The sequence below is a fragment of the Pezoporus occidentalis genome, unplaced genomic scaffold, assembly GCF_034315485.1.
Source record: "Pezoporus occidentalis ecotype Australia unplaced genomic scaffold, CSIRO_AGI_Poc_V1 ctg12, whole genome shotgun sequence".
Taxonomy (NCBI): Eukaryota; Metazoa; Chordata; class Aves; order Psittaciformes; family Psittacidae; genus Pezoporus; species Pezoporus occidentalis.
In genome coordinates, this window is record NW_026912994.1 from 471,214 (window position 1) to 490,107 (window position 18,894).

General features: G+C 39.3%; 1 protein-coding gene across 1 annotated transcript in view; it reads left to right on the forward strand.

The window, feature by feature from the left end:
• The window catches only part of LOC134157804 (von Willebrand factor D and EGF domain-containing protein-like), a 199,922-nt gene that overhangs the window by 74,009 nt on the left and 107,019 nt on the right, over positions 1 to 18,894 (forward strand). The window contains 4 exon segments of the mRNA XM_062607159.1: positions 5,093 to 5,182; positions 6,240 to 6,375; positions 10,119 to 10,336; positions 13,122 to 13,195. Coding sequence (XP_062463143.1) covers positions 5,093 to 5,182; positions 6,240 to 6,375; positions 10,119 to 10,336; positions 13,122 to 13,195 — 518 coding nt within the window.

Here is an 18,894-nt window from a genome sequence, read left to right on the forward strand (position 1 = left end):
GACTGTAAATTAGTACCTCAATATAAAAAATAACTAATTTTCACTCACAAGGGATGAGGAGTAAATTTTTCCACCAGACTTAAAATCAAACAGAAATAGGAAGACCTGCCTATTTGTAGCTCACACTTCAGTTTACAACTTCTTTCTCAACCTTCAGATAGAAAATGAGGAGCATCCCCACAGAAACAGAGCTCTAGGTGAACTCAAACGGAGATTTTTGAAGCAGAAAGGATCAGAGATGATAAGCAAAACTCTGCAGCTCGTAAGACACCTTCTTACCACCCTAGGATATTTTTTTTTCCTTAGTAGATGAGTGACCTGCAGTCAGCCTCCACATACTGTTTGGCCATTTGGTAACTGGAAAGAACTGCCTTCTTTAAATATACTGAGCAGCAAAGTGACTAGAACTGGACTTCCCTGAGAGACAGGTCACACTGCTGCACCAGTTCCCTCCCTTCTTCAGCCAACAGCCCACCACAGGGTATGATCTCTGTTCAAAAGATTTAAGGTTTAGTTGATTAATTAACTCAGATTCTCCCTGCTTTCCTTTTTCTGCTAACCCTTCTGGAAAGACTTTCCACAGACTTTGTTCCCACTCCTTCCTACAAATACCTACAATCAGATCATTTCTTCAAGCTAATGAGATTCCCCCCCTGCCCCAGATTCTCTAGAAATGCTGTCCTTCAGCTCTGCTCATCCTTTTCTCTTTTCATCAAGGCTGAAACCACAGTTCCCTCCTGCACATACTCCCAAGCTCCCAGCAAAGCAGTTCTTCAAGGCTTTTCTAACCTCAGCCTATTAGTGTTTAAGAGTTGACAAGGGCAGCCTGGAAGCTCTGACAGCCATCGCGAGACACACTTTCACCTGGTGTGATTGATTCCCTGACCAGCCCTTCACCTGCAAGCCATGAGTGTGGCTGAGTGACTCTTGCCCTTGCAGCCCCTGTCTGCCTTTTGACATAGGTAAAGTAGCCAGAAGGGTAGATCCAATCCTGGAGTTATGAGAGTTAATCACCCACACCTTAGGCATGTGCACCTTACGAGGAGCATGCAGACTTTCCTACCCAGTGAAGGGAAGAACTGGGCCTCCCTAAATTCTACCTTATATTGAGAAGGGAGTTTCCCAGAGGTGGACAACATAAGTTACTGACTGACGCCAGCATCCCTGAATTCCCACACCTCTCAGGAGACTGGATGTTTAGGTCAGGAAAGTGCTTCCATCTACTTTTTAATCCAGACCTTAAACTCCTACTGAGATGTACCTGGCTATACACAGTCTCTGAAAGATCAGTAACAGTAAAAGTACATATTTCAACTTTAAACCATTGCTGTTGTCACTGTGAGGCCTCTGCACTACAACACACCTCAGGATCTTTCTGGGCAGATGGGAAATGGGTAGCTGGTCCTCCCAGCTGTGAGCTGCATGCATGTCCTGCCTTTCCCAAGGGAGCATCCCACCTGCAGGGCATAGGCTGCACTAGGAGAGGAAGCAGTGACTGCAGGTGGGAACCTGCACATGCATTTGCTTATTTTCTCTGGTGACTGTTTAGGTAAAACATACAAGCAGCCTTCATGACAGACCCAAACCCAGTACTCCCATCTGCCAGCTCTCTCTGTTTTGGGGAGAAGTGCTTTTGCTCCTGGGACAGTGTTGAGAAGGGTGGTGGCACCATGTCTGCCAGTGCTTTGAGAAGCATGTGGCTGAAGCTGGCCTTTCTGAAAGCTCTCAGAATTCCCTGGCAAACCCAGGAGTCTTCAGGTACCTGAGTGATGAGCAGGGATGGGTTTTAAGCACCAATCATCTCCTCTTTTGCCTTTGGGAACACAACCCATTATCCCGGCTGGGAGAAGCTGGTAAAACTGGAGGCATGGCCATGCTGGATGCACTGGCAAGTGTCCCCTACCGCATCCCAGCCTATGTTCCCCATGGTACATTCAGAAGTAATTAGGGACACAGAAAACGGTGAAACTGGAGGTGGGTTTATTCTCAAAATGAGCACAAACAACTGACCTTGGGGAGCTTTGGATTCCGAGAACTGTGGGGGGAAAAAAGAAACAAAAAATTTTGATATGCAAATTGTTATGGGGGAATTTGCCAGAGATGGTGAAAGGTCCTAGGATTATAATACTTTCCCAATCTGTTTCCCAGAGCTACTTGATCTTCTCCAAATTAATAACTGAATTCTTTTTTCAGCTAAATACACTACTCACAGGGTTCATCGCAAAATAGGAAAGAATCTGACTGAGTCTGTGTAAGAGTAGAAATCTGCTCCAACACACAGGGAAGAAGAAACTTCTTAGCTTCCAGGGGCTTTTCTGATGAGAATTTTGTGCTTAGGAGTAGTTTTCTGCCCTATACAAAGATCTGCCAGCACACAGGGGAAAGGGAGCAGCTTGTGCCTGGAAGCAGTCTGGTCATCATTTCTGAGGGTATCCTTACATTTCTGTCCCTTTAAAAGGGATGATGAAAAAATATAATTTGATTTTTTTAACAGATATGATGAGTTTGTGGAAAAATACTGCCTAACCTGTCACGGCTATCAGCACACTGCTGTCAGTGTTGCTTTCATCTCTTTGCTTTAAAAATGATGCATCCTGAGATGGGGGTGGGGGCAGATGGGGGTGGGGGCCGAAGAGAAAGAAAAGGTTGATTACTGAACTGGAGAAAAGAGCTAGTATTTAGCTGAAGGCAAAACAACACCTCCTCAGAGTGACTGTCATAATAACTATGTGACAAACCATCAACTTGTAGCTCAGTCGCCATTGAACATATCTGCTGATTGTGAAGTGTGCACCTAACAACATAAAGTCACTAAAGAGGAGGAATAGTATAAAAGACAGAAATAAAACTTAACTCATGATGACTGTCTGTACATTTAGAATTTGCAGAGTTTGTGCTCATCTCCAAAACCACTGAAGACAGAACTGGAATGGACTGATTGATAGTCTAAGAATGCCTCAGTGTATCATCATAGAGTAATTTTTTATTTTAGTTTTCCATGCTTTATCAATAAAATATACCTCTAAAATATGTATGTGAGAAAATACAATGCTGGCAGGGAATAAGGCTAGGTCATGACATTTCCCAGGATGTCACTTTGGTGAAGATCACTGGGAGATGCCTCCATCGATGCCAGGCATCCTTTTATGTGACCCTGCTGCCTCACACAACAGCTCCCTCCTTGGCAGGAACACTCCATGTGGTGTGCTCAGAGGGAAGTCTCTGTGTGAATATTTTTGGCGAAAAGCATTAAAGCCAAAAGTGCCAACAGTCTGGCAAGTGTAAATATCGCATCTGCAATGCAGGTGCATTCCATTTTCTCAATGAGCTCTCCAAGGGGATCAGCGCTTGGTTTGTTGTTTTTTTTTTAAATAGGGGGAGTATACGTTGTCTAAACTCTTTCTCTGCTGTCACCGCCTTGTCAGATCTTGATTTTGCAGGCTGTCCCTGTGGCAGCTGCAGGAGAAGCAGCAGGAGGAAGATCAACGCTTGCCTCCTGCCTTTCCAGCAGAACTGTTTTGAAAACTCTGTAAGCTGAACAGGAGCCTTTAGGGAATGCTTGAAGGTAATAAATATCTAATGATAACGGGACTATTGCCTTGAGGGGACAATGACATGTTCTCCTTTGGAGGCAAACTGGCTAACTATGAAGTATCTGAGGCTAACTGTAAATTATCTCTGTGAGACACACCCAATACAACCACAAGGCTTTCATCTAGTTAATGTAAGAAATAAAACCATTTTCACATGGCCTAACTGGCTGGAGCTGTCAGCAAAAAAGTGAGAAACTTTCTGAAGGTGAAAATGGCCAATGTACCAAAAGGTAAGTAACCCTGGGACTGAGCTGGACTGGAAATAATCCACCTTAACAGCACAGAAGACACTTAATTTTCCCCATAGCCATACAAATGAGGCTGTGTTGCTTCTGGGGCACGCTTGTGCACAAATGAGTTTGGAAAGATGATTCAAGTTGATGGTAATGAAGAGGGATTTTTAGGGTGGTAAAAGAAATATTCCAGAGTGCTATTCAACTCATGCCCATGCGACCCTATGGATTTGGGAATATCTGGGGTTTGAGCCTCTTTTGCTGCTACTGGTCATGAGGGTCATGCCTAAGCCGGTAGGCTTAGAGCAGCATGGACTGAGTGATGCTGGGAAAATCCATCAAAATGAGTTTATCACAATGGAATATGAATTAGATTGGTCCAGTTCCTCCTCATGGGTTACTCAAGGCTTAAAAAAGGCAGTAGTTACAAATATGTCATCTGACTATTTGAAATTGATTTAGTATATCACAATCTGTTACTCCATTTCTGAGACGAGCTCCCCCCCAAAAAAATTCTGAACTACAGTTTCAGAGCCTGTTGTCATTTGCTTTAAGGAAAATTTCTGTAGTTTAATCTTATGATCCTAGAAATGATGTTAGCAGCTTGTTTTTTCTGAAACCAATGAAACATTAAGATGGCAGATGGTGTGCAGGCTCAGCAGAGATAAAGGTTGCGTTGACTGTGCTAGGAATAAAACATAAATGGTCCTGGTACATTGTGTTTGGTGGAGTTTTTTGGGTAGGGAATATTTTTACTATATTATTTTCTTACAATACAAATGCTGTGGGCACATCTGCATCAACTTTTAGAATGCAGCAAGAAAAACAAAAAAAAAGCAGCTTCTTATATTGCTGACACAGTGTGACTGGATGATTGTCAAACTAATTCAAATTTAGAAAAAAACTGGTTACAAATATAGTACAGAGAAAGGATATTTGATCCATTGGACAGACTGAAGTCCCAAGAGCTAATGTTCTTATCCTGACAGTAATGTCCATGAACAATGTATTTCTCCCTAATTAAAATGAGTTAATATCACTAACCAAGATGCTTGAAAAACTGAAGAAAACACATTGCAAGCATTCAGTGTTATTAACTGTTAAGATAGAAACCATGTTTCTTTGCATCAAAAATTCTTCCAAATCTCCAGAATTATGCAAAAATATTGTTAAAGCCTAAACCTCTCAAATATATGAATTTTATGAATTATATTATATGAATTTTCTTCAAGGAAAGGTATAGCGTATGTTGTTTATTTATCATAGGTCTTTTGCACTGTCACTGCTTTTATGAGGAATACTGCTGAGCAGCTGTCATTGCCTGAGGAGAGCAAAAGTTTCTATGCCGGGATTAAGGTAGCACCAATAGCCTTGATTTACTGACTTGGCATATCCCTAGGGAATTTTTACATTATCAGACATGCTTTGAAAAACAAGACACAGAAACTTAAGCCCTGACCATCATAACCAGTGCTGCTTTCATGTTTACTTAGACAAAATGGCTTTCAGTCTGTTTGTAAAACACCCAAAACCACCGATCAGCGCCGTGTGCAGGTGGACGCTAATGTACCATAAAGAATATGCGAACCTGTATCTTCTAGTAAATATACACCAAAGTACTCTGGTGGTTATATTTATGTTATATTATGGTATTATGGGAAGGCACACCTACACAGATGATTTGTTGTAGCTCAAAAGTGAAGATAAAAATGAATTTTGATGGGAAGGCACTTAAAATGCTGAAGATAAATTCACACTGAGTACAAAACCCAGGTCTAATCCCACTCAAGGATTACATTGTCACTCTGGCAGTCCAGGAGATTTTGAGATCTTCTGAGCATCTAAGATACATGCCTCCATGAATGGTGTTTGAAAAATCTGGCAGCCCTTTCTGTCCGATGTTTGAAGAACAGTTTCAAGTTTCTTGGAAATGTCAGAATTTCCCAGGGAATGGAAATTCCCATTTCTGAGTAACCCCAAGTGCTGTTTCTGCTCTTGTCTCAGGAGAACAGACAGACAAAAATGGCACAACCTGAGCTCTCTCCCCAGCGCATGAGACACTGAAACTGTAATGTATTATGTACAGAGAAATCCGTCTTCCTCCCATAGCAAAGAAGAGGAATAGAGCAAAAATTGCACTCACTTTGCACCTGGAGCAGAGTACAGAAGCAATTAGACAATATGTATGACAACTGCAAACATTTTCTTAATTGCCAAGTATTTTAAAAATTTCACCTTATAAAGTAAAATATCATTATTGTGAAGATTATTATTATGAGGATTATTACAAAGATTATTATTTCACAAGCAATTCTATATTTTCATAATTGATTTAAACCACTCACAATTTTATAAATATCAGTATTTTCTAATTAATCTGTCAAAATTATCTAAAATTTTTTTTATTTCCAGTTTTTTACCAGAATCATTACAAATTGCAGAGGATGGCAAAGAACATGATTTGACCATTCTGAGTGTTGTACCCTTTGTCTGTCCACAGCATGGCAACTCCTGTAAAATTACTCTGAAGCTAAGTGTTGAGGATTTGGGTAAGAGTTTTATATATCGGCATTGAATAAATGCGCTTACTTTTCCCTGCATTTATGTTACAATGAATTCTAATAGAAATTATAAGATGCAAACAACAAAAAAGTAATGGAAGCCATAAAATCAACAAGCTAGGTCATATATTTCATTGCAAAATAAAATAGATGATAATAACATGCAGGATTTTTAGGGGAAAAAAAAAAAAAAGTCTGACTAGCAGAAACCTGAACCTTAGTCCATTGAAATTTATGGATGAAGTAACTGTGAGTGCGAGAACTTATTTTAAATTCCAGGAGTATAAAATTCCATTTTAAGTTTTTGTAGCAGCAGTGATCTTAGGTAGAATAATTTCATTAATTATCAATAAGAAGCTCACTCGCAGATTTATTATTCAGTAAATGTGAACTGAAGCCTTTTTTCTTTCTTTAGCTGGCTTACAGTTTTTGTCTAACTTAATACAGAAGAAAAACATCATTCTTATGCTTATATATTATCCTCTTTCTAAAGTTTTTTTTTTTTTACTTGAGAACATTGACAATGTCACTTAGAAAATTCTTGCCCTTTTAATCAGTAAATGTTTTCCTCAGGTTAATCTACTGGAATATCGTGCCTAACCAAGGGGGACATATAAATATTTACTTTCATTTGCAGTAAATAAACCACCAAACTGTTCTTCTAAAAAGATATTTATTTCTTTTTCATAGGTGACTCAATGAGAAAAACATTTCGAGACAGGATTACAGCAACAGTTTCTCTACCCACAAAAAGCCAGCTCAAAAAAATGTTTGGCAAAACCTAGATAGTTCCTGATATTTTTCCTTTTCTAAATCCTTCTCCTTCCTCTCCCCACCATCAGCCAAGCCCTTAGACAGAAGAAAAAAATAATTCAAATGGTATCATAACACAGAGATCTTAAACTGAACAGCACCTTATGGTTCCAGCAGCTGTGCTGGCTCTCATACATGAAGTACTTTGCATTTATCCATGGCTCAGTGCTGCTCTGTTCTACATACTGTTCTTGGCTTAGAGTCTCTGCTGGTCCATCAGGCAAACATCCGCTGAGCTCATGTGAACAGATTTTCTTAGATATTGACTAGCTGAAAGCACAGGCTGGGTTGGGGGGGGGGGGGGGGGGGGGCGTGGAGACACATCTCCAGTCCCCATGGACTCCAAGCAGCTTAGACACCTACCATTTATGAGGATCAAGTAAGAATTAGTCACATAAACTTTCAAAGTAATTTTTTTAACTCACATTTTCTCTGGCAGTGAATGCATAATCCAGGAGTTCTCAAGTTGGGGAGACTAAGAGACTAAGTTCAATTGATCGCACTGAAACTAAGGCTGACTCTTTGCCAGGGTCTTCCCCAGTCCCACATTGTGCATTTGACTGGAAGAAAGAGCGGAGGCAAGACCTATGGAAGCAGCTTTGTTTCTGAGCTGTCAATGGGCTTGATGTGTTGGTGCCCAGAGGTGCCAGGATGGAGGCACAACTCAGCCAGTTAGATAATCTTTGAAGGAAGTTGTTACTGAAGTGGAAATCAACTTGTTTCTGCAGCTGAAATCGATAACCAGGTCCAGCCCTTGATTGCTCCACCCTGAGCCTGTCTCCCTGGGTGGCACTTGGGTCATTTACAATTAACTGAGATACCTATATATGCTTAAGGTTGAGTATCTGCTGCTAGTGTTTGCATAACTGCATGTTTGTTTTGTGCCTTATTGTCTTTAGGGTCTGTTACTTTATCTGAAAGCACACTGTGGGCTTCTGAAAAAAGCAAGGTTGGCCACAGTGATAGAAACTAAAAAAAAAAAATCTATTTTAGCTGAGACTTGTTTATACTGGATAAATTAACTGACAAGCTCCTCATCTGACTGAATCCATAAAATAACATTGTTGTGCTAATTATGTAGGGAATAAGTGATAAGAAAGCTAATTACAAGCACAGAAATACCTCTCCAAGTTCAGACAATATCATAACGAATGTCAAGGCAGAGTAGAGCCACTGGAGTTCAGCTTCTGTTAAGTTTATCATTACTATTTTGACAAGATGATTTTCTTTGATTTTAAACTTTTGTCCTGGGTTGTGAGCATAACTCACAGGGCTGTACTGGCAACAACTATTCCTCATGGAAACCTCCAATTCAATTGAATCAAGAACCTTGAAAATGAGCCAGGACTTTTCTATAAAATGCTAGAAAGCCTTTTTAAGGACTTGATATGAGAGATTATATTATTAGCATTTGTAGGTTTTTTTGTTCAGTTCCTATAGAACTCTACAGGGTTAACTTAAATTATATTTTATTTTTATTTTCATAAGGAATAAAACATAGGTTAAAACTTAAACAGGGGAAGTTTAGATTGGATACAAGGAAGAAATTCTTTACTGTGAGGGTGGTGAGGCACTGGAATTGGTTGCCCAAGAAGGCTGTGAATGCTCCATCCCTGACAGTGTTCAAGGCCAGAGTGGACAGAGCCTTGGGTGACATGGTTTAGTGTGAGGTGTCCCTGCCCATGTCAGGGGGGTTGGAACTAGATGATCTTAAGGTCCTTTCCAACCCTAATTATTCTATGATTCTATGACGTTATGAAAATCACTTGTTTTCATATCAGATCAATTACATTACCACCATTTCTAGAACTTTATTCTTATCAGCTGATAATTAATGGTCTGCGACAGAAAACTAAATATTCAGTAAAAATGCTGGCACTCCTGAAATCGGCAGCAAGAATCTGACTATCTTCAGGAGGGTCGCAATTTAATTTTTTACCCAACAAAGGATTCATGAAGGGCTGGGTGGCTTCCTGAACAGCACATACACACTGTAAAATACAGATGGCTCAGAACCCAATGCTATCATAATTCAGTGTTTATAAATAAAAAACACATCTATGGAAATAAAAATCCAGGCTTGTCGTTTACCTGAGACCTGAGGATGAAGGTTCGAGGCCCAAAAGAAGTGGACATTACCAGACTTGCCACTAGAAGAAGTCCCTTTAGGAAAGATAAGACATGCAGAAGCAGATCTGCATAATTGACTTGGGATGCCATTGCCATTTCCATATTAATTTCTTATGACCCATCACATCCCTATCCATCAGAGATACTTACATAGCCAATACCATCATAGCCTATTACTTTTCCACATTCTTGTAGTGAATTTATCCTCGCAATGCCTCTGCAAAAGATAGAAATAAAATTACCATCATTTTACAGATTGGAAAGTAAAGCACCATACCTAACTATGCCAAAAATACAGATACAAATCTGCTGCATTTGCCTTTCTGTCATGGATCCAAAGTTTACTAAAATCTGACTCAAGAACCGCTACCTTTCCAGATCAAAATTCTGTTTATTTTAAATTAAATTACTCCTTATAATAAAGCTAATGAAAGATTAATGTTTCATAGAAACACAGGCTCATCTCTTTCTTTGTCATGAGGACTACTCATCTTCATTCCCTGGGCATGGACCCATAAAGATAAGATTGTCATTCCAGAAATATGAGCACCTGTGGAAAGAAAAGCACCACTGAGTTTTAGTAAAATGCCTACTGCATGGGAAAAGAAAAAAAAAAATCACAGAAAAATGTGCAGAGGGATGCCAGATTCAGTCAGTCACATGCAAACCCCATCTGGTTTCAAGGCATGTGTGTCCTGGAATAGGAAACATTTGTGTTGGATGGTAAAGAGGGAACAGGCAACTGTTTGAATAACTCTTGTCAGACTCAGTGTTTGTGTTCATTTTAGATAGCCAGTTACTGGGCTCTCCAAACATCGCCCTTTCATCATGCCAGGTGGATCTGCTGCGGGTGCCATGCTCGGAAAGCAGCTGTGCAGCTGCCGCGCTGACAGTGATAGCCGTGACAGACTTTGCTCAGGATGGGAACCGCATGAGCCACATCAGAGCTGAGCCAGTCGGATGGAGGGATTTGCTCTGGGGGGCTTACGCACCCAATGATGTGAAGGTCGGGTCCTAAAATAAGTTGGAAAACGTGCCAAATTTAAGTGGGAGGATTAGTATCAAAGAAAATGAGATGCTGATAAACCTGAACCATATAAATATTTGGGGGCAGCTGTCAGGAGAGTAAACCAAAACAGCCTCTTTATAAACCAAGAAAATAAAAATATTGTATAGACTTGTGCTTTAACAGATTTAGGTTGGATTATTAGTACATCAGTTAAACTATCGAGTGGATTATAAATGTAATCAGGCATTCTTGTGTATGCTGGAAGAGGAGAGAGGGAGAACCTAAATTAGGGAATTAACACCTTTTCAAGAAAGAAGGAGAGGGAAAACCAAGGGTTTAGAGAACAATTTATGAAAAAGCAGAGGAAAGGCAGTACCACTGGTAATGAGAAAGGAGAACAGAACTCAATAGAGCTGTGTTCAATTTGTGACTGCCAGGATTCACCAGGACATCCCTGGCAACACATGCAGCTGCTCCATCTCTTCATTTATTCCTGTACAACACATCTAAAATAAAAATAAGAAGAAGCAATCAGGGAGAAATGCCATGCTTTCCCTGCAGAAAGCCTGGCCAAAGTAGCCTGGTAAGTAGCTACCAGCCTAATGTCTGTGAAATTGTTTTAGGGCCTTGGCTGGGAGGTTTGAGAGCCATAATCCCACCGCTTGAAAGAATAAACCAAAGAACAGATTTGACTCAACTAAATTTCTCAGAGCAGTGGCACATCCAAGCAGGTATATATTAAGTAACCAAAAGCAAACCCCCAGTGAAATCTATAATTTCATTGCCCTCATTTTTGTGGATTTGCTCATGAGAAAATGAGATTAAACAGGACCAAAAAGAATTTTTGTCTTCAAAGGTAAAAGGTCTAGCATGGGACTATATCCTTTCCTCTCCATCACAGGCTTCTTTTAAGCATTTTAGGATTCTTAAATCAGAAATTGCAGCTAATTCAGTGTAGTGCACTCACATCCCCACATTTTTTTCTTGCTGTTACAAAAGTGTTCATTAAAATATGAAAATGTAGCAAGTGTGAAATTGGATTACTCAATTTTAATAATAAATTCCATCTATCTCAGTTAAAACTTGATCTATGGAAACTTAAACACTACTTTCCCTCCTTCCCATTTCCCTGTTGCTGTTTTGTGGTTAATTAGAGGCCTTAATGTAACACAGTTCCTGAAACGTATCAAGGAAAAATCCGCATAATCTTTAGTCCTTCAGACTTGTTCAAATACTTTTGGTTTATCTGCAAATTGAACAGAAATGGTGAGCAAAACATCCTGAGAAGTTCAGACACCTGATAAAGCAGATTTCTTCAGCAAAGTAACACTGCCTGTACTTAGGACCTGCATACAATCATGCAAGAAAAGAGCAGAACAGAAAATGCCACATGGATTTGCTTGTACAAAGGTTTTACTTAGGAAGTCTGTGGCCATGGGGAGAATGGGAAAATTCTGAGACACTCCTTTATATCACACTGTAGATACAAATTGTACAGTTGACATCAGATCGAAATGCTGTTCAAAGAAGTTTTTAGCCCTCAAGACGATCACTCGAATAGTTTGGTGTGCCAGACACTGGTGGGTGTCTAAGCAGTGTCTCTGTGAGTTGTTGAGGGGCATTTTGAAATACAAGATAATGTATTGCCACAGGTGAAGAATTTTGTCAGGAAATGTAGTTCTATCTTCACCCTCTCAGTCATTTATTTGATTTCACAACTGTTCCTAAAAGCTATGTTCTGCTTTGTCAATGAGAGACTGCACAAGGATATAGCAGCCATTCTTCTTCCCTGCTCTGTGACTTGTAGTAGAACTAACTGAATTGCACCTCTGGACTTCTCATGGGCAAAGAGTGAACAACGAATTAACAGCCCTGGCAGGCGAGATATGGGAAAAACATAACACTTCATCACTCCCACCAGTATGACTGGGAGCTGTTCATATCACAAACCACTACACAACCCAGTCTTCCATTTCTGAGAACGGGATAGCAGAGTACTCAGCCATAAAAAAAAAACACCATCTTGAGCAGATGTTGCAATGCCCAGTAATGCCTGAGATTCAGCTATTGCAGCTTCAAAAGGAGTTGCCTTACCTCTGGCTTTCATAGGCTTATCTTCTTGAAGGGTGCCAGTACTTGAGACCTTGTGTGGAACCCAGCTGGTGCACAAGTAACCACGAGCTGATGCACCTCAAGGTCTCTGTTGCTGTAGTTGATCTTTTTGTCTTGCTGTAGCAGATCCTTTCCTCTTTTATTCACGTGTCGAAAGCACACAGCTCCAGTGTATGGATTAGGGGCCTTATCACCAGCACCCCGCCAATAACCTGCATATCAAACATATGAATCAACCATTCAGATGCTGTATCAGGAAACCTAAGGTCAAATTAGAGGACAGGCCATGACTCCTGCTAAAATATGCTAATGCTAGTTAATTACAGCATATCTTAAACCATACTTCAAGCATTAAAATTAGTTCAATTCAATGAGCATTCTCTTGATAATTTCCGTGTATAATCTACTTAGCAAAAAGTTTTCATAAAAAAGCTTCACTTTTTACTAGATAAAAAAAAGATAGGAGCACTTTGTACTCCCTTACTGTATGTGATTAAACTCCGTTGTTTGAAAGCAAAGCGTATCTTGTACCCATTCACAATCATGTTTTAGAAGTCAGGCTTCGGTTTGTACTTGACACATGAATCCTGACCCTAATGTTTTGTGAGGAACAATAATGAAGAAAAACCGCTGTGTAGACTATATTCATTACACATTTCATTTTAACTAGGTCACAGTTTGAGACCTCCCAACAGGGAACTGCTACTCTTTCACTGATCCACACTTTATCACGTTTGATGGATGGTGAGTATTCCTCTTCAAAATAATCTGGCTCGATTACTGAGTTTTCAGTTTCTGGATGTAGCATGCATTTGGGTTTACATTAGAACAACAAAAGAGTGTTGTACTAGTTTGCTTATAGTGAGTAGTGTAGTGCTTCAATAACTTACATGGTTTCCTACAAGCTGTTTATACTATTTTTAACAAAAGGACTAGAAATGGATTAATCTTGAAGCGGCAATGGTTTTGAGTCTGGATGATTTTTACAAGACAAAGGTCAGATCCAAAAATGTTCTTCAAACAGAACTATCATTAATGACTTCAAGAGTGTCTACATTATGTGACATCATGACAGCGACACCCCAGTTCCACACCAGTGAGCCGTTACATCCCTGTAGGAGCACAGCGCCCAGGGACAGCCTGGTCCTTCTCAGCAGTTTAGTAACACCTGATACAAAGTCGTTCAGCCCAAAGATACTGTTGCATTCTTCTACTTCCAGAGCTGGTTTATACGCAGATGCATCTCTGCATGGAGTTTACAGTCATAACCACAACCAAAAAAAACCATAAATATGGCATTACTGCCTCAGATAGAAGTCCAGAGATGATAAGTGGCAAATATCAGAGCAGAAATAAAGTTGTATGTCCTCCTGTACTGGTCAGCAGTATAATTATTATCGACCAATAAGCTTCATAAAGACTTAATAAGCCAAAGGTAGTTATCTTTGTATTTGACAGCCTGTACTGTAGAGAACATTTCTTCAGTTAACTTCTCTAATCATTCATGAATCTATTTACCCCAGCTATTTAGCATAACAAAGTTTTTAAAGTTTGCATCTAGCATGTTTGAATCAAAGTTGCTAGCATTTCAGATCACATTCCAGGTTTGTCATTCCGCCATTAACCTCTTAATGGCACAGATGACTTTAGGCATACAGCATCCTCACGTGCTTGGCAGGTGTGATGTTCAAATTTTGATATACTAACATCCCAATTTCAGTCCAGCATGCTCTGGAGGTAGCATCTGAAATGACATCAAATCTGGAGAAATGGGTCTATGAAATGTTAAGTAAGAAATGCAGTACATCTGCCTTTAAATAAAGATTAAAGGTTGTGCATCTGCCTCAAAGATTTCACCTAAACTGGGTAGTCTCAGCTAGGAGATTAGCTCTGTACATCTAGGACTTTCCAGTTTCCCTTCTGCTTTGATGAAGATCATTTATAATGTGGCCAGGCACTTGTTTCCTGCAAGTTTGGCTGCTCAATATATAGAACAGGCAGAAGAGCTACAAGAGGTGCAAAGTCATTCCCATGCCTCATGTACCTACAATTATTTCAACTCTGGGATATTAAACTAGATTAGAATATTCTTTCAAAACTCTCTACACATTTATATTCTAAACTATTCCCTTCTGATTTAAGGCTAAGAATGGACAGTAATCTGCCAGGTTGTTGTCTTTAGGAAGTCATAAATTACTGCAAAGTGCCTCTTGGAATGGGGAAGTGCTCTCAGCCATGTAACATATTTATACATTGTTTCCATGGGAAAAAGGTATAAAGTAAAATAAAACCATTTTATTTGAATAACTCATTTTGCTACCCTCTTATTGATAACTCAGGAAATGCCTTCTAGTGTGAGATATCCCTGCTCATGGCAGGGGCGTTGGAACTGGATGATCTTAACGTCCTTTCCAGCACTAACCATTCTACGATTCTATGATTCTATGGTTCTGAGCAATTTACAATTCTGTTTGAGCACAGGGAGTTTGGAAAAGCCCATCCTTCTGTGGCATCCTGCCTCAAAGTTACACAGCCTTGAAAAGGAAAAAAAAAACAGGATAGCTTGCCCTCTCGATAACAACATCTTCCTTGTGGACAGACATTCATTACTGCTTTGTCCAGTGTAGCTTTAAATAAGCCAACCTGATGGGGCTTCAGCCATCTCAATAACTAGGTTATTTCAATAAGATATATCACTTCTTGATATTCAGCCAAGTTTCTTACCCATAATTTCACAGTCCCATTACTCCTACTTATATTCCCATTTATTATTGTAAATAATTTCTCTTTCAATTATTGTAATAATTATGCCACCCTGTTATACATCAGTTAAGTGACTTCTCTGTCTGCCTATCCAAAAAAATGTTAACACATTAGCAAATTACTTCAAAGCTCTGTATTTAAGGAGTGAGAATGCAAGTCTTGCTTCTGTCCTGATACAAAACCTATATCCTAAAGACAAAGGCTGACACAGAGGTAAGGAACTGAAGCATTCCCTTTTGGTCATGAAAGGGTACATGGTGGGATATCACGTTTGAAATGATGTGCATTAGGTGATGTGAAGAACTGTACAAAAATCTTGTGGGTTTAAGTAAGAAATCATATGGGTGTCCCTCAGTAATAAAGAAGTATCAGAAAGAGACTGATCTGCAGATTGCAAACAGTGAAGCAAGAGAAGAGAAAAAGCTAAGAGAATCTTCTCCTAGGGACTATGAAGCAATAGTCTGAGAGGATGATTACAGCATCAGCTCTTGGTCTTCTGGTGCTGTATCAGCTATAAGCGAACTGTAGACACAGGCTCAGGTGCGAACACTAGGCAGGAAAGAAAAGAAACATCCACAATTAGTCAAAGAGAACTGAAGGGAACAGCAGACTACCCACCTCTATATGGCTACAAGGAAGGCAGCAAAGAAAGCTTAATAAACTATCAAAACTGCTTCTGAATCAACAGCAGAGCATCCATCAAACAATATAACCTAAGGAAATCCATTTATTCCACTACAAATCCTGTAGGTCAGCTCACAGGGAGCCACCAGACTCTGAGATCAAAATGTAGGCAGAGCTGCTGTGGGTAGGTGGCGACCACTTGTCTCTTCGGCACCCTTTCCACCTGAGTCCTTGGAATGGTCTGCTGAAGGACTGTCACATGAAAAGCAAGAGAAGGTCAAATAATGGGAAAGGTTGCCAACAGTAAAACAGTAGGAGTGTTTTCTATACAAACAGGAATGCACACAAACATACTCCTGCTTGCGAAGAGAAGGAAAAATACACAATAGGGGAAAACCAGCATCAAAACAAACATGAAAACAGAAAACTGCAACCTTTATTGGCTTCCAAAATTTAAATGAAAAGCATTCAAAATTTAAAATTTAACTTGATTTAAAAAGATTTATTAGAATAATTTATTTAGCCAATTGGTTAGAAGATTTTAAAATTTCATGAAAATCGAAATACTGAAACCTTTTTTTTTTTGTAGTAAACTTTTCCTACTGAAATGGTCACTTCTAGCATATAGGTTGTTTGTGACATTTTGAAATACTTCATTTTGTAACTTCTATAGTGATGTTTTCAACAGTTTCTAATTGGACATACTGAGCTCACATTACACCTGACATAGTTAGCTATTCACTACATAACTGAAATACCTAACTCCCACTTCTAATGATAACACTCCCCTTTGGTATGCCTCCTGCTAATGTATTTCTGTAGAAATATTTATCATGTAATCTTCCTTTTTGACCGAAGGAAGTGACTGAAAATCCAAGAAGATTGCATCATATTTTACAGTGTAAGCACAATCAATTTGTGCATATTGGAGCATAGATGTGAAATAGTGTTAATTATACCATCTAAAGTCCAGAGAGAGCACTTCCTTTTATAGCAAAGTACCTTCTAAATTAAACAAATGTGAAAGCCTGGTAAAGCAGAAGTATAGCCCTCATTACAAGGTATGGCACATTATAAATAGAAAAGCTTTTCATGTCATAAATTGTAGATTCTTAAATATGAAATACTAGTTTAAAATTAAATATGCAGAAAATCCTTTTAAGGAAAATATAAAAAGGGGAATATTTCTTCATTGGTGAACTACATGTATCATTCATGTTATTTTGCATTTTACCTTACAAAGGAAAAAGGTTTTGCAGATTTCTCAAACACTAATGCTTATCCATACATCAATATTATCACAGAGGCAATAGCAACATTTCCTGTTCAATCACAAAATCCCTCAGCTTGCACAGCTTCACACTTCTGGTTGGCTTTAATGGCATTTATTGTAGTAACCTGCAACCAAGTTCTGGGCATAAGCACCCCTGACAGTGGTGCTGTTCTTTTTGATAGTTTATAGAAGTTTATATATTCCCAAGCATCCAGTGACTGGGAATGTAAACCAACAGCTTTGGTCCCCAAGAACAACATCATTAGTTCATTAGTGGTGAGCACTCTGAAACCAGAGAACATCCTCCAGCATCACCCAACACTTCCTAGGGTCACAACTAGCAAAAAATAGATCTTACAAGCAAGGAAAGAGGGAGCCTGGGGGGACATATCAACAAATCAATTTTTTTGGTGCCAAAACTGTGTTGGAAAATCTTTAGGAGCAGCAGCATTAATAACTGAATTAATAAAAAGATGAAGCAGAGCTTCCTCAACATGGAGAATTCCTTTATGTTGAGGGTGGCAGAGCACTGGAACAGGCGGCCTTGGGAGGTTGTGGAGTCTCCCTCTCTGCAGGAATTCAAAACCCACCTGGACATATTCCTGTGCAACCTGCTCTAGTTCCTGCCTTGGCTGGGGGTTGGACTAGACGGTCTCCAGAGGACCCTTCCAAACCTAATGATTCTGTGATTCTGTGAATACTAAACCCATTGTGTTAGTTAATCTAACACTACTAGTAGCAATTGTTTATACATATTTATATCCCTTTCTGTCACTCTCTTACAATAAATCAACTGAATTAATTCCTATAACATCTTGCTGTCAAAACCAAAGATTTAGGAGTATTTTATAATTCTTGGATTAAGAGCACAATTTGAGCCATGACTTCATGCTAGACAAGAACTTTCTGCATCCCTTGAAAAACAACCCAAACACATATATGGGGAAGCAATCCCTTTCCACCCAGTAGATCCATTGCTGCAGACTGTTAGTGAAGCAGGATGAGGAAGTGAACTGTGGAGGCCAATTCAGATAGAAGTAGTGGCACCCGGCTCACAAAAAATACACAGAGCTCCCTTGTGCAAAAACTCCAGTAACTCTACTTCATGCTTTTAGTGCCACAAGCAATTTCTCAAACGTTGTCCAAAGAATCATTATGAGAATTACAGATGTTTAAACACCACAAAATTTTACCTGACTGCAATTATCTGTTCAAGTAAATTGAAAACTTCAATTTAGACACATTGCTGATTTATTAACCACTATGCAATCTATGCCATGACTTACTTGAAGGACAATAAGTGGTTTACAGGAAAGTAGGATGGGGTGTCAATGCTTATTAAGCAGTAAATAGCTCCCATAATAGCAATGATATTTATATGCATATGCTAATACAGTTTTATTTACCACATACAGCTGATTAGTCTGGCTACAGCCATTTTGATGCGTTATTTTCCATCAACTTCTCTAAACTCCTCTCCTTCTAAGCTCCCCCTGTTAAAGGAAAACATGGAAGGTGATTCTCATAAAATATCCTGTATCCTCTGTCCCTCTTGTGAAGATGTCTAAATGGAGCTACTAGTTGATGCTAAAAGAGATTATCCTTAGTTCTAATCAATCTTAGCAACAGTATCTACTCAGTGTACTTAGAATTTATGTACCTGATTAGAAAATGAGACAGAATCATTCAAAATCTTATTGATTTATGGCCAACTTCACTAAGTTTTCTAAGATGAAAGATGAAGTCAGATGTATTTTCTAGCAGAGAAAATCAGCTGGAGTTT